The 16763-nt window shown below is 40.1% G+C and overlaps 1 protein-coding gene across 3 annotated transcripts in view; it reads left to right on the top strand.

The window, feature by feature from the left end:
- The window catches only part of TAFA5 (TAFA chemokine like family member 5), a 396302-nt gene that overhangs the window by 106595 nt on the left and 272944 nt on the right, over window positions 1–16763 (top strand). Inside the window, exon 1 of one of the 3 annotated variants that reach the window (XM_059472671.1) lies at window positions 3521–3723. The exons of the other annotated variants lie outside the window; for them this stretch is intronic. Coding sequence (XP_059328654.1) covers window positions 3633–3723 — 91 coding nt within the window. The 5' untranslated portion in view covers window positions 3521–3632. Of the gene's footprint in view, window positions 1–3520; window positions 3724–16763 lie in introns of those variants that run through there. 3 annotated transcript variants of the gene reach the window in all.

The following is a 16763-nucleotide window of genomic DNA, read 5'->3' on the forward strand; positions in this document are numbered from 1 at the left end:
GAACACACATTTGAAAATCATGCACTTATTTTTCTGCTGCTTTCTTGTAAGATCTCAGAAGATCTTCTATGTCTTACAGATTTGTTCTTGCTCCCTGATCACCAGGAAAATGTATTCCTTACTTCTCTTCCCAGCTGCAAAAGCCTTCTATATCAGAAATATCTGCTAATGCCATCACCATCCTTTACCAGCTTTCAGGTGCTGAGCATTGCTCCTTCAGCTTGAAAAGATAATGGGGAAAACCCCTGTGGAGTGGTTCCCTAGAAAGAGCTACTGCTAGGATCACAGCTTTTTGCCTCTGTATTGCTGGAGATGAATGGGGTCAGCACAAAACCTGGAAGTGCAGAGATAGGTCTGCAAATCTGTTATGGCCTAAGCAGTTTAGAAGTCGTTTGACAGGTGTTATTCCATTGGTTGGGGATGCAAATCTTAATCGGCTGAAAGATAAGGGGGAATTTTTATCAGTGGAATTTATTCAGAAAAGTCTTCCTGAAAAGTCTACATGGGTAGCTTGAGTTATCTTTAATATTTTATAAATCTTTATGCAGGTAACAAGTAAAGAAATTGAAGATGGATATTTTTGACTAGGACTCACCCTGTTTGAAAAGTCCAAAGCTATTTAGAAGACACAAAACTGAGAGTGAACCATATGTAGTACAGCAAGTGGCGTTGCCAGGTACCACTGTCCTCTCAAATGGGAAGTCTTCTGGAGTTCTTTGTTGCTATGAGACTAAATATGTCCGTACAGTGAGTGCTGAACCAGATTTGCTCCCACTTCCACTAGTGTGCAAGTAGAGTGACTCTGCTGTGGCCAGGGAACACAATGCCATGTTCTGATGTTTTGTTTATGAAGGGTCTGACCTAAAGGCCACAGAAACCCAGGCGTATTTGTCTAATTCAGAAGCTCAGAGAAGACAAGTTTAAAATGAGAGAAAGCACCATCTTGCACCCCAAAAAGAGGAAGGAACATGCTGTTGAGGGTTCTGACCCATTGACAATGGATCTTCATGTGCTTTTAGTTAAAAAAGAAAGCAATGAGTAAAATTTTTCAGAGGATTTTTCTCTAAATGTTTTCAGACTAAAAGATACTTACTGTGGACTGTGTAAACTCTGAAGTTTGACACTTTTAAAATCCTATGGATTTTAAAGTTACCTGTGGATTTTAAAGCTGGTATGTCGGTGGGGGGCAGGGGGGGGAGAGAGATTTGTTTGCCTAAGTATAAAATGTGTGAATTTTCTTTAGCTACTCGACACTTTTTTCTTTCACCCAGAAGACAAATAAACAAACAAAACACAACTTGAACTGTGCCCAAGCATGGCAAATTTCTCACCAAAGTGTACATTTCGGAATGAAAGATTTACAGTGGAATTCCTTTAGTGTAGCTATGACATTGCTTTAACATTGCATTGCTGTAATCTTCAAATATAGTAAATGCAATACATGGGTTTATAGGGATTTGTGTGAAGTTTAAAATTCAAAAGATGATTGTTTTTAATGTTTCTCTGAGCTATCCGTGAAAAACGAAAAGGCATAGGGATGAGTTTAAGACACATCATCAACAGCATGGGAGATGTTTGCCCAATAAAAATACTGATCTTTTATTAATCTGTCCTTTCAAATATCTAGGAACCCTTTCCTGGTTTCTTAAAATTAAGCAAATACTTAAATATAAAAAACAAATCAAAAAACCAAAAACAAAAACCCAAAACAAACAATAAACCAAAAAACCAAAACAGCAATCCACATCATAAATGCAGATGTAACCAAGATGCTATGAAAACAAAGCTCTCAGCGGTCAAGTATTCCCTGACTTGGTTTAAACCTCCAAAACTATGGATGTCTGTCCCGGAGAAGCCGGGGTATCTCACTGGCCGTCGGTGCGTGACCGTGCTTGTCACTGTTGTGCACCGAGCCTACGGCCAGCCCGAGCAGCCCCGCAACTTGCAGCGTGTGGCGGAGCGCACGGCGGGCGGCCCCTCCGCCGTGCCGGCCGTGGCACCGTCCCTCCGTGCCGAGCCCGCTGTGGCCGCCAGCCCTGTGCTCGCAGGCTCCGCGGGCAGCGAACCGCGCCTGCCCTGCGCCGCCGAGCCCCTCTCCCCGCCCGCGTTCTGCTCCGCGCTCCGCCCGCGGGACACGGGCGACCGCGGAGGTTGCGCGGCGTTTGAACACGAGAGGCGCGGAGCCTGCGCGGGCAGAGGGCACCGGGAGGGAGCGCGGCTCGGGCGGCCCCCCTGTACGGCCGGCAGCACTTCGGTATGCGGCTGTTAACCCTGCCCTGCCCCGCACCGCCGAGCCGAGCCTCCTGTGCGCACCGAGCTCGGAGCCCCGGCCGGCAGCCCCGGCCGTCGGGGCGGGCCCCGGGTGCGGAGCGCCGCGCCTGTCCCTGCCCGCGGCGACACCGCGTCCCATCGAGCGCGCAGTCCCCGCGGAGCGGCCCCGCATCGCAGCACCGCCCCGGCCTGCCCGCCCCCCCGCCCGGCTGCTCTACGGCAGCCGCGGCCGCGGCAGGCTCCTTCCCCTGGAGTGGGAGGGCGGCAGCAAAATCACAGCCTTGGTGTTCCGGGTTTGGGTTTTTTTTTTTTTTTTTTTTTATTGTAGGCTGTGTTTTTTCTTTTTTTTTTTTTTTTTCTTTTTTTCTCACGCTGATTTATTAGATTCTTTCATTTGCGCTCCTGTTTTCCGTGGGGATTGCTGCAGCAGAGGCATCAACCTGTAGACTGAGGGAGCCCGCCGTAGCCCGGCGCGGCTGCTCGGAGGGCGCGCTGCGGTGCCACCGCCGGGGCGCGGCCCCGGGACGGGGTCGACCTCGCGGGCGGACGGCGGGCGAGGGAGCGGGGCCAGCCACGGTGCCTGGGGGACCTCGGGGGGCCGGGAGACGAGGAGCCCCGGCGGCGGAGGTGCGAGCCCGAAGGCAGACCAGCGATCTGTGCGAGAGCCCCCGAGCGGCCCCGCGTTTGCCAGGGACGGCGGGCTGAACTGACTTCCCTCCCGCCCCTCGCACCCGCACTGGAGAGCATCTCCGAGCCGGGGGAGGAGGAAGGGGGTGCAACAAATTGCCGCCAGCCGGGAGAAGTTGCAGTAAAGAGAGATCCCTCCCTCCCGCTCCCTCCCCTCCCCGCTCGCTCTCTCCTCCCCGAGCCGTGGCAGCGAGCAGCGGAGCAGCGGCCCGACGAGCGAGCGGCACCCGCAGCCCGGCGATGCTGCAGCGGCTCCCGCGGAGCCTCGGCGGGGAGGGCCCGGCCCCTGCGCGCCCCGCGCCGGCCGGCGGCGGCGCGCCCTGAGCGGCGGCCCCGCGCCCCCGCGGCGCAGCGGGCGCTGTTGCGCAACCCTGCCCGGCGCTGCCGGCTCCCTGCCCCCGCCGCCGGCTCGCCGCGGCTCCCGCGGAGACGGAGCGCTGATTCATGGGGCCCCGCGCCGGCCGCCTCGGCGAGGAGAGCGCGGCGCTGCCGCTGCCCCCGCGCGGGGTGTGAAGCCCCGGCCCCTCCTCCGCAGCCCCGGGCTCGCCCGCCCTGCTCGGGAGCGTGGTCCCTGCCGGGAGCCGCCGCGCCTGGCGCACAGAGGGAAGCGTTGATGCATCGCTGTGGAAATTCATTGTGTGACTTTCTGGGTATTTACTGAGTTTCAGACCGAGATGCAGCTCTTGAAAGCTTTATGGGCACTAGCAGGAGCAGCGATCTGCTGTTTTCTTATATTTGTCATCCACTCACAGTTTCTTAAAGAAGGTAATTGTATGTGCATGTCTACATATCCTGTTCTTTAATACTAAGATCTTTACGAGGTGCCTTAATTATTTTTACTGTTTCCAGTATGTTCTATTTACAGCAGTGCTTCCACGCTATTTTTCCTTTCCGTTAAAGCCTGCTCAGTTTTGTTGCTTTAGGTAATAGGTAGGCTTAGACTTACATCTTTGCTAAATGTATATATATTATATGTGTATATAAATATATATATATATATATGAAATCTGTATGATGTTTATATTCGATGTTTTAGCTGACGTCTCATTTCTTTATGGGGCACGTATAGTGTATAGAAAATATTTGTTGCTATCAGATGACCACAAAACAGTAGTCATCATGGGAATATTAATAAACCAAAAAAAACCCTTAACAAGTAAACGTCTTATTTTTATACCAAATCAATAGGCATCCTTTGCCTCTTCCTTATTCAGTACATTTTCAATAGATGGCACTAAAGTTCTATGGAAGGGGCAGGGCAGAGCAAATCCTGGGCATTCAGCGTCTTCCTTCTCTTCGCTGCCCCGATACGGGAAAAGGCCTTTGCGTGGCTTCAAGGCTCCTGTTTTTTCCACCTTCTGGTCAGAAAACTGTGATTACAATTTTTAGGAGAAAATAATTTGAATTGTCGGACAGGCCTTCCTCTTTTTTTTTTTTCTTTTCTTTTTTTTTTTTTTTTCCTACTTGAATTGGGTGAAAAAAAATGTTTGATTAAGTGAGTAGAGGGATTTTTCCTGGGGAGTAACCTTTGTATTGCTCCTTTTTTTGTTTTGTTTTCTTTCCTCAGGAAATTAGTATTTTCTTTTATTCTTCTACTGCTAAAATAACTAGTCCATTTGTTACTTGTATAGCAAACTCTAGTCTGAGATTCAAGTGTGAATCCAGAAAAATGTATACATATTTTGTGGTGTATGAGAAAGTCCAGTCTTTTTTTTTAAGCAGTATTAACTAAAATAAAAACAATATGGGGTTTTGGTGAATCCATTTTTTCTTTTTTTACCATTGTAGTTGAGAATATAGCTAGAGGAAAAAGGAGCTAGGCTTAGCTTGGAGTGCTGGCTGTGTAAAGCAGGGAAAAAACTTTTCTGTGACTGGGACAAAGTTTCACTCAAGGCTGGGCAAAGTGACTGCCTTGCAACCTCTGAAGCATCAGTACTGATTTTAATTTGGTGTCAGGCTAAGCAAAGCATGAGACTCTTATGTTTTCACAGATATTTTTTTCTGAAATTAACAAACTCTGTTTGGTTAATTTAGGAACATCATTCAGATACCTCCAGTGCTAAAGATTTCTCCTTTAAGAAACCTATCCTTGCTGTAATTGCATTGTGTGCAATGCCTCCCACATAGTAACTTATTTAACATTCTTTTAAAATGCTCAGACAACTGTATTTTTATGTATCTGTCTATTGACAGGGCCTGTTTTGAGGAGATTTTGCAGACTTTCAGGCTATTTTTTTACTCTATTTGCCATTATACTGCTTTTTTTCTTCTTTGGTCTTTTAGGGCTTGAGGTCTGTGTTACTGTAAAAAATCCTCAAAAGAAGAAGCATTTTGTTTCCCTTAAAATATTTCATCCTGCCTCGTGGGAATAGAAAGCTAGCAAATGAAAGCAGAACCCATGGCGGTACCTGAAGGACTTTTAACACATTTAACATTTTTGTAACAATTATAACCATTTTTAATATGGACTGCAGACAGCAAACTGAAGCTCTTTATCTTGCTGGATAACTTAATTGGATCAGTTTGTTTATATTTGTTCCTGAACCATTTCTTCTTTCTTTAGCAATGAAAACTATATACTGACTGTAAATTGCATATATTGGGACAGCTGTCAGACTTTTCTTGACAGGTGCTAATCTCCACGATAGCATTTTGGCCCTTTCCATGCAATTACTTCAGCAGTGTATGTATTCCTTCCTCCCTGTGGTTTCAATAAAGACAGGAAATAGTTTGGTGGAGTTGAATGAAGATATGCATGGTATGACTGAGTTTTTTTTTTAAATGAAGAACTTTTAATATCCAATAAAAGTGAATTATTTAAGCATAAGATATCTAAATGAAGGCATATAAGAGAATGAGAAATAGATAACACTGGATTTAAACTATATATTGTAAGCAGTTTGCAAAATAAGATTTACTTTTACTTTTTTTTCCATTTTTGAACCTGATGTTTTATGTTACTTTAAATAAGAAAACAAAAAGTGTGAGGAAAGAACTAGCAAATAATTTAACCATATGCCTACCACATTTGTTTATTAAGTAAATATGTACAAGGAAGGAAACATGTGAGATTACCTCACTACCTTCATAAGATTTGAAATAGTTTTCTGATGCCAGAGTTTCCCTTTACATTATAATTTTATAAAAAGTCAGGAATGCTATGTCTCATTGCACATGATGTTAGACTGTTGATTTCCTGGCCAAAAGATTAATTTCCCATTGGAGCCTAATGAGCTACACAGGCTTGCTGTTTGTAACTCAGCTGTGTGGTCAAATTCATAAGTTAAATGCTTGGACATGTTAATTTGATTATTGCTTGTGCAGAAGGATAATTTTCTGTTGTCCCAAAGAACATTCAAATAAGCCACCAGTTTGAGTAGCTTGATCAGATTAGCTGATGACACCTATCTCCTGAGACAAGTTGATGGTACAAGTCCATACACCAGGCATCTCTGTCGTATGCAAGACAATTGATTTCAGAAGAATGACATGTAAAATTAATTAAAGTTCAAGCCTGATTTATTAATGCATATTCTTTCAAATTTTGCATCTTTCAAAATATTTACTGCCTGGTATTTTTCCATAGCTAGATTTTAACAGAAAACTGACATAATCTTCATTCAAAGTTATATAATTACTATATATATTTTTCTGTGTTCATTTTCATTTTACTCACTTGGAATTACTGATGTTATGTGGTAGGTTATGGTCTGGTGGTCTATTAACACATTGTATTTTTTATAATTTCAGTTGTACTGTGTGGCTACAGTGTGTAGAACTCCCATGACAGCCAGCTGAAACTTAATACCAGAACCAAACCCTCGTTCAGTCCCATTCATAAATATGAGATTGTATGTTGCAATAGCCAACTGAGATTTTTTTTTCATAATTTTCAAGTTGATTTCAGTTAAGTTCCTGTGCTGAAGTGGGCCTGTCTTAATTCTTAAATATTTTTATATACATTTGTGGATTGAGGCAGTTTGGTAGTAGCATTACATTGCTACCATATAAATGGTGTTGAGAAACAATGAACGCTTGTTCTGAGATGAGTGGGAAAGAGCTGTTGAAATGTCTATTTCCATGAATATGTTTTTTTCAGGAAGTGAAGAATGGGTAACACAGGGTGCCATTTTTCCACACTTAGGCTTTTGTGTGGAAATACAGGTCGTCCTGTGGCTAATCCGTTCCCCTATGTCCAATCTGTCCTTCAGTGTTTCTAAAAGATGAATAGAGCTGTGAACCCAGAAAAGGGTATTGTGATATATAATTGCAGTCCCATGCCTGTCTGATCTTCAAGCAAAGCAGTTTAACATACTCTAGTCAGCTGCAGTCAGTATGAAAGAGTGTTTAAAATTTCAGTATCTAAAACTTTTTTGCATAACTATTGAAAATGAAAAGTAACCAAGTTTATTCACTACCCACGTCTGATTTTAGGTGATTCATTATCTAATATTGTTTAACACATTCAAAGAGAAATTAAAAAACATTTGAGTTGATGTTACACTCCATCAATTGTGGGAACTTCTTTGCCCCTGACAAGGACCTCTTTCATGTAGAGAGAGTTTTAACCATTCAGACACTGCAGTGATGGGGAAAGGTAAAGGATACAGTTATACAGTTTCCAAATGTGTCTTTGAGTCTCATGGAAAGTAGGGCGATTATGGAGTAACTTGGGGAGGGTGTGTGTACATGGCAGCCAAGGTGTGTTACAGCTCTGGATATACTTCAAAGCTTTCCTGCTAGCTCATTGGGGGATAGAAATGTCTAATTTATCAAAAGGTGTGTTGATGTTTTGAATGGTTTAGGAGATTTGGCTGATGTTAGCTTTGTTTGGAGAGAGACTGAGCAGAAGCAGATTAAATCTCAAGAATCTTTCTTAAAGTGTAGAGGATTGGAATATTCAGATCTCAAAACTAGATTCCTAATCTGTTGCGTAGATGTTCAGTAAGATCTGTAAAATAAGCTCTGATTTTCTGTTGATACATTGCAGTAGTAGACACAAGAGAATTCCAGTGGTTCTTTTATAACCAGATGATTATGGCTATAAACAAAAATTTAGTATAATTTGTGCAGCTTTACTGTATACTTATGTATATGAATAAGGTATCTGTTTAGCAAATTTTTCATAGTTACCTTTTTTTTTCTCCTCAGGCAAAAATTAGCAATTATTGGTTACACTTGTAGGCACTTCTGTGTCAATTCTCTTTATAGAAGTTAGTGTCACAATAGTGAAAAATATAACCTGGCTAACTTTTATACTTAATATCTTTTTTCTGTCACTTTTTATACAGATTTAAATACTTTATCCTGCTCTAAAACTACAGAAAAACTTTTTGCATATTTTTGTTTTTAGCATGTACGCTTTGACACTGACAATAACAGGGCATATATTTTATTTAGCTGTGTAACCCCGAAGAACTCTGCTGCTTCTTCTGCTAATGTTTGAAAATGTCTACTGACAGTATACCCAAGATGATTTTTAAAGAGCTTTCTGCTCATATAACCTGATGGCTTGAGGAAGCTGGTATTGCTAATGTTTATTGCTGTGTAAAACCTTTTGAGGAAAGGAGCTGTTATCTTCTAAAATGTTTTGAGTCTTTGGCCCTCAAAATTTTCCTAGAAAGAACTTGAATGTGACTTAGTATGACAGATAATATTGCTATCTTTTAATTTTTCTTCTATCTTTAAAACATTAAAAAATATTTGAACCAGTTAAATGCAGAAGGATAATTGCTTTTAAGAATGTGGGAGGGTAAAAAAGGTTTTGTTTTGTTTTATTGTTTCAGTTTTCTCTTTTATGCTTTACCTGTGTCTCAAAACAGTAAGATACCTTGCATACCAGATGTGCTGCATATGTTACCTATATATAGTAAAACCGAGTTGAGGACGGTGTGTCCGAGCTGCAAATTTGCTGAAGGGTTTGTTACATTTAATGCACTGTAGTAGAATTTTTTTCTACTGTCTCCCATACACTTTTTGGAGGGGTGCTGTCAAGAGGCAGATATGAATGATATTTTCAGTGCGGGACATCAGCGTAGAGGGAAGCACAGAATGAAGAAGTGAAAAGTTTGGTCTTCCCATCCAGGAAACAGAATTGGTGGTTGAAAAGCCCTAAGCTTGAATAAGGGCTACATAGGAAAAAAAATGTGAAAAGTATCCAATCTCTCTTTTCATTTTTGATATAGTTTTATGGCAACTAAATAGAATAAAGACTCAGTTCAGTGGCTGTGTGATGGTGTGTGGCACATTGGAGCTGCAGAAAAATAAGAGGAGGTCCCGCTTTGAGATAAAATATCTTTGTATTTGAAATTTTTTTATGTTTCCAGTCCGTTGTTTTTTGTTTGCTTGTTTGTTTCAATAGGATTAGAGAGGTGTAGCAATGAATGGAAGCAATGCAAACAAAATTCTCAATCATTTTCTTTTCAGGGAGGCAGGAAAAATGTTCTCTGTGTGAATCTGCTGTGCTGGGATGTACCAAGAGGGGGAGTCTGACAGGTTTTCTGCCCATGGGAGGAAGCTTTGAAATAGTCTTTCACTTTGGGTGTTAAATATGAACGACTTGTCTGTCTTCACAGGGAACTGCACCATCGATGGTATAAATCTCCCAGTTTTCCCCACTGAGCAACTTAAAAAAAGCCATTAGCAAGAGATTTTTCAGTAGCCTTTTTAGGATTGCCTGTTTTCATAGCCCAGGAGCACAAGTGATGAATTATTGACCTTTCTCAGCATTTATCAGCACTACCTGTTCCTAAAGGCAGTGCTATAGACTGGAGTGAGTCACATCATACAAAAGTGCGTGCTTTTTAGATCTGTTGGTTAATATTTATTTTTCTTGTTTCTTAGCAGGCATACATTGTATCAAATATTAAACTGCCCAAACAAGATACACACAACTGAGACTTTTTGAAACTGAACTAAAAATGCCAAATGAAAAAAAAAAAAAGCATGTATTTACAAGTTGAGTTCAATATAATATTGCTGATAGAAGCCATATTTTTTTTAAATTCACTTGTCAAAATATAGATAAAATTATTCTCTTAGTGTATATATTTTAAAAATGTTCTTTATAATCACACGAAGAAAAGACACAACTCAGTTGTACTAACTAAAATAACAGTATTTGTTTTCTGGTAGTATTTAGATATCCCAGTTGGAATTGATCATTCAGCCAAGTATGACTGGCCAACTGGGGTATCTGTTCCACCCAATATTGCATTTTAGCTAAGATTTATTTTTCTTACAAATTACATCCACGTGCTACTTATAACCCATAGTGATAATAGCTTCTGTTTAAAAAAACTCATTTATCTGCCTAAATGTGCTTTGTATGCTTATTCTAGAAATCCAACACAATATAGTGAATCTGCCTATTCATTATATTTTACCTTTGGCACCACATCAGTTCACAAGTAAATCTTACTCAGAGCAATAGATCTTCCTACTAATTTTGTTAGTCTTGTGAGAAGCAATGAGTAGCATGTTTGGAATATGTCCAAACAGGAAATTAATATAGAAATAAACAGTACTAATATTTTCTAAAGGCAGACTGCGTACTAATGTGTGTTTTCACATGAGTGATGTATTATTTTTGACCATATAAAGGAAAGGAGATTGTATTAATTTATCAGGTGAAAAAATTATTTGTAATGGGCAAGTATTTTCTGAACCTCAGCTTTTTTCTAACGTTCCATAAGGCTGTGTGGTGTTTGAAAGTCTGCATGTTTAATTGTAGTCGCACATGAGAAAAGATTAAGTGGATCCACAGGAGAACAAAGGGAATAGCTAAATCTTTAGGAGATATGACCTAGAAAAAAGAACTAAAGACACTAGTATTACCAAGTTTAGAGAAGAGATTACTAGCATGATAAAAGATTTCAGTGGGTAAAATTTTTTCTTGAGAATAACAAACCATCCTCTCTGTAAAGTGGGGAGATCAAAAGAAGCAATGAATGCAAGCCGATTTGAGGGAAATTTAAGCTAGACATTGGGAAAGGTTGCAGCAGGACAGATTTGTGGTAGTGCTGTAGGGAGAACTTGCTATTGGCAAGAACAGTTAAGCATTGAGATAGATTTTCTTGAGAAGTTGTGGAATAGGAGAGTTTTATTTTCAGATCACAATCTTGTCTGTTGGGAACAGTATTCTTAAATTGAACCAGACAGATGGACTAGGTGATTTCTTGAAGCCCGATTCTCTGAAATGTGCGTTTACCTAAAACTTACGAAGGTGAAAGATATTTAAACATCTAACTTCAGGGCAATTTTCTGTTGGCTGCTGAAGTCAATAGGCTCATGAGAAATTATCCTAGGGTCTGAAAGTATCAGAGAACAAAAAAAAAATCCAAAAAATCAGCTAGTGTTTTAATTATTTTATTAACTGAACCATACATTTTGTTTTAGTCGCAGATGTAATTTAAAAACAAACAATAAAAAAAAGTAACAGAAAATATCATGATTCATGTAAATGAAGATTACTTTTTAAGTAGTGTTTGTCTTGCAAGCTATTTAGGACTCAAAGGTGTCCCGAATCAGGACTGTGCTCTGTTAGCACTTCTTCATATGCAATGAGCAGTGAAATGGAGATATTAGTCTAATTCACATTCTGGTATTCCTTATAAGATGTGGATTTGTGTTAAAGATTGATTGTTTCTGACAGTCTGCTCTTGTTACCCTAGCATGTGAAGGGCTTTTATCTCCAGGTTATCCCTTGGCTACTCTGATATTGGAAACACAGAACCTGCCCCACAATAGGGTGAGCTGCAAATGGCTTTGTAAAGTTCTCTGCTAACATGTGCCTGTTTGGTCCTATGGGTTGTTAAAAGCTTTGTTTTCATTGCAGTCTGCAGTGATGTTTATCTGGATGCAGTACTGTCCAATTTTTAGATGTCTGTGTAGTTCCAAATCTGTTGGCAAAAGGAGAATTAGCAAGTTGTGCTGACAGAAATGCTTCTGGGTTGATATAAGGACAGGGAGAGATCACTCACTAATTACCATCACAGACAAATTCTTCTTAATAAAGAAATAATTCAGGGAAGAATTAATTTAATTTATTGCCAATGAAAATCAGAGTAGAGTCACAAGAAACCAACCCAAATCTTAAAAGACTTTCACCCCCTGACTCTCTTCTTCTGAGCTTCACTTTACTCCCAATTTTTCTGCCTTCTCCCCTGAGTGGTGCAGGGGGATGGGGAGGAGGGGTTGCAGTCAGTTCATCAAACATTGTCTCTGTTGCTCCTTCCTCTTCGTACTCTTCCTTGTCTCTAGCATGGGGTCCCTCCCATGGAAGACACTCCTGCACAAAGTTCTCCAGCATGGGTCCTTCCATGGGGTTAGTCAGTCAGGGGCAGGCTGCTGCAGTGTGGGCTCCTTTCTCCCTGGATCCACAGGTCTTGCCAGGGGCCTGCTTCATTGTAGGCTTCCTGTGAGGCCACAGCCTGCCTTGGCCATGCATCTATCCTTCTGTTTTAGCATGGAGGAGTCCTTCAGAGGCTGCAGGGGGATCTCTGCTCTACTGTGGATCCCCATGGACTGCTGGGGGGCAGCTGCTCACCATGGTCTTCACCGGAATCTCTGCTCTGACACCTGGAGCACCTTCTCCCCTTCTTCATTGGCCTTGGTGTCAGTAGGGCTGTCTGCTTCTCTCCCATATTCTCATTCCTCTTTTTTGAATGCTGCTGGTGCTGCACAGATCCTCCCCACCCCCTTAAATATGTAGTCACAGAGGTGCTACCACCTTCACTGAAGGACTCGGTTCTGGCCACCAGTGTGTCCATCCTGGAACCGCTCGGCATTGGCTTCCTTGGACACAGAGGAGGCTTCCAGCAGCTTCTCACAGAAGACATCCCTAAAACCCCCCATTTCTCCCCAGACATTGCCATGCAAACCAAATATATTCATGGTCCACAGCTTGTGCTGGAGCAAGCTTTGTGTGGAATTATTTTGTGTCTGTGGAACAGTTATGCACTACCGAGTTTTTCTACTTAGAGATGTAGAGGACCTGGATACTCGTTCTTGCTTTCTTGAGCAGTACTAATGTTTCTTAAAAGACAAGAAATAAAAGTTTTTTGAAGTTACTATATGACAAGTTAAAATTTCTTTGTCCCTCTCTACACTAGCTTTTGTAAAAGCACTTGCATTTTATGTGGCTTTGTGTTGACTGCTAATTAATCCTGCAAATGATCTTATATTATATCTTTTGAAATTTGCTACTGTCTTTATTGTATTAAATGACTTTTTTTTTCCAGCATTATTCTTTCAATACAAATTTATTTCTCTAAGGAAGAAAAAACCAAACCTCTGCTCCATTACTCAGACTTGCACATGTTTTGGAGATGTGCATTGTGAATCTGGGAATAGATTTAGCCTCAAGAGAATCAAACAGTTGTTTGAAATGGTCAATGCTTGAGTATCACCTTGCTTATGGCTATGAACTAATTGAGATTAAACTAAAATGGTTGTGAAGATGCTTTTTCTTCTTGTGCATCAGCAGGTCCCATTATCTGTTAATCCTTTAAAAGTATTATTTAGTCATTAGGAGAAGTGAATGTTCTTTTTTATTCCTCTTTTGTTCTAGCTTTTGCCTTTGTTTTTATAATGCATGCTGGTAGAGGAAGTAAAGAGGCTTCAGCTTCATTTATTGTGAAAAGATCTTGTAACTGTTTGAAGCATTTTTGTGTACTTGGCTATAAAACTATATAGATTGTACCAGATGCTGCCTTATCTTATTTTATAGAATTATAATGGATGCTGATGAGTTTTAGATGCAAGCCTTTAAAGATAAAAATCACTTTGCTGTGTGTTATTTTCTTTGGTAGAATATAGTAAGAGCCCCATTTTGTTGACTCTTTTCAACTTTCCATTATTTTGATTAACATTTTAGTAAAACTTCTTGCATTTTATTATTCTAAGAAGTTTTGTGTCTTCCCTAAAGACTGTTAAAACATTAAATGTGTATTTTACCTGTTATTTAGCAAATAGTGACATGAGACTTTACTTGGTATATTTTTGCCTTGGTTTATTGACCATCTGTAGGGTGTGTGAGGTAAATATCTTTGGAAGATAATCCATGCTGAAACTCTTTCAAAACAACTGATTGAAGCATATATTTAACTGGGAAGGTTCTGCTCCACGCCACAGTTCCTTGTTCCATACTTGGGCACTGCAGCTCCTGATGACGCTGTTTTCTGATGGTGAAGTGAGGCTATTTTCCTTATTCCACAGGCCCTAAAAATGATGGCTGTTGTGCAACTTCATACTCCAATGCAGTGAATTATTAGTGTTAGTAGTATGTGCTTCTACTTAATTATGCACTTAGGCCTTATCTGGAGCCAGAACCGTATCCTTGCAGTCACTTAACAAGTCTAGAGACGCTCGCTGTTCGCAGAAGTGCAAGAAAGAGATTCTTCAATTATACATGAGCAAGTAGTTAAAATAACAGAAGTTATGAAATATCATTTCTCCTCAGTGTCTCTTCACAGGCATTTTCATCATCTAGATGCTGAATTTCTTTAATAGTTCTTGTCTACTTTTAGTTTCTCTCTTGCATGCTCTCCAAAGAGAATGCAGCTTCCTCCTGCATGCACCCATAGGAACATCGGCAAAGAAGGAGATGGTCAAGGGATCCCATGATTCTGAATACTGTGGGGTTTTTTCACTTAGTTTCTAGGCTCTCTTAGAAATAAATTCCATGTTCCCTCTGCCTGTGTGCTTATATAACTACAAGTATAGCCTTGACTATCCCTTCACCCATGATAAAATTGTGACAGTCTGGTTTTTAGCTTAGAATAGGGCTGGCTGCATAATCTAGTTCACTGGGCATTAGGGTTTTGTGTACTAGCTAACGAATTACCAGTATCCTGATTTAATTTTGTTGGAATATAGTCTGATTTTTTATTTCTAATACTGACAGAGAACTAGGATGAACAGGGGCTCTGTGCCCTTTTTATAAGTCATTTGTCTTTGCTAGATGGTTATTTTGCACTAGATTACTTGGTTGCAAACTTCTGGGCAACTGTTCCCTGAGGAAGACAGCACAGATCACAGAGTCTTAGAGTGGTTTGGGTTGGAAGGGATGATTTATTTCAATAAATAAATATATATATAAATCTATAAATAGATATAGATAAATCTTCCAAATAGGTATAAATATGATCTATTTCAATCTCCTTCTATGGGCAGGGACACCTTTTACTAGAGCAGCTTGCTTAGATGCCCATGGTGGGGAGACCAAGTTTTGTGTATTGTTAACCTCCAACGTGTTCATGTGTGTTTTATTGTATTGTCATGTTTTAAAGTTTTCTTCCTCACTTTTCTGAGCTCCATTATGATAAAAGCGAAAATGCATTAGATTTATAAGAATTTTTAATATTAAGCTCAGCTGATAGAAATTATATATGTTTAGTAATGGTGTAAAAGGAATTGAAAGTCTCTATTTATTGCAGGTATTTTAATGAGTAGATTGAAAATTCTTGTCAGTTGACAAGTTGAGATTTGCTATTTTCTTTTTTTCAGCAGACAAGAAATGAGAGTCAAATTAAAAGGAGTAGTTTTTCTTTCAGATTCATTCTGATGCTATGACTCTCTGACATGGTGATGAAGATGTCACATCTATCTCTGGGCTTACATAATTCCTGTAATGCTCACTGTAACAGGAACTGCAGATACCTGAGCATTTTAAGGCAGGCAGGTTCTTGAATTCAGTAAGCCTGTCCAGAACCAGAGAGGCATATCAAAACACAATTTTCTTCATTAAAAAACAGAGCAGTCATACTTTCTTTTCCAGATGTTTTAAATTTTTGTTACAAAAAAGTGACTAAAAACCTAGTAAAATGGGTTTTCAATGGAATTAGCAGTAAAAAAGAGCAAGAAAAGGGCTGAAATTTGCAGCACATTTTCATTTTCTAGATGTTTATAATTGTACAAGCCAAATTAAGAAACCTTTGCCATAAAACTCATTTGTTTGATTGCTTTCTCCTGCATTTATTTATTGTTGTGGTTTAAAAGTCAAGGTTAAGCAGAGATGTGCTTACAAACTGATTTAATCCCAACTTGTACTCACCGTAACTTCATTTTTTAATATAAAATGTAGCCATTTGAAGTAAAAAGCTATTCTGATTCTATATATGAGAAGAAATTATGTACAAACACAAAGGAAATAAAGAGTTTGTAATGAAGCCTCAAAGTTAATTTACATTTTAAGGAAACAAAAAAGTTGCCATAGTAACACGTAGGTTGCAAAAATGTTCTGAATCTGATGCATTAGACTGAGGAAACTCTTAACTTGCATGACATGTTTCTCTAGTTTTGTGAATAAGAGCATAATTCTGTGTATTTGTCTACAAATTTGTGCAAAACATAAAAAATTACGCAGACATTAGTAAGTTATGCAAACGGAGTCTTTTCCAATCAGCTTTCTAATTATGTTGTTCCTAAGATAATTGTTGTTTTGAATCTTTTTCCCTAAAAAAAAGTGGAATATATAGGTGCTTTTCAGTATAAGATTTTGTTGCATCTCTGTTGCTCAGCAACTGTGCAGTTAATATTGATGATTTTTAAACATGCTGGGCACTATATTCTGTCCCCATAAATTCTTTTTAATTCTGTGGAGGGATAGAATGTAAGATAATAGTGCAGAAGGCAGTTTCACCCCTGAGGAGTTGCAGCTGTACCAATCACCAAAGATTAGGAACAGGCTGCCCTTAATAGGCCACAGCTGTGTCCAATAAGGATGAGTGCTACAAAAGAGTGGGTTAGCTGGGTGAGGAGGCTTGGGGTTTGTTGGCTGTGCTGTGGAGAAGAAGGAGTCAGTG

Source organism: Ammospiza nelsoni, chromosome 5 (assembly GCF_027579445.1).
Source record: "Ammospiza nelsoni isolate bAmmNel1 chromosome 5, bAmmNel1.pri, whole genome shotgun sequence".
Lineage (NCBI taxonomy): Eukaryota > Metazoa > Chordata > Aves > Passeriformes > Passerellidae > Ammospiza > Ammospiza nelsoni.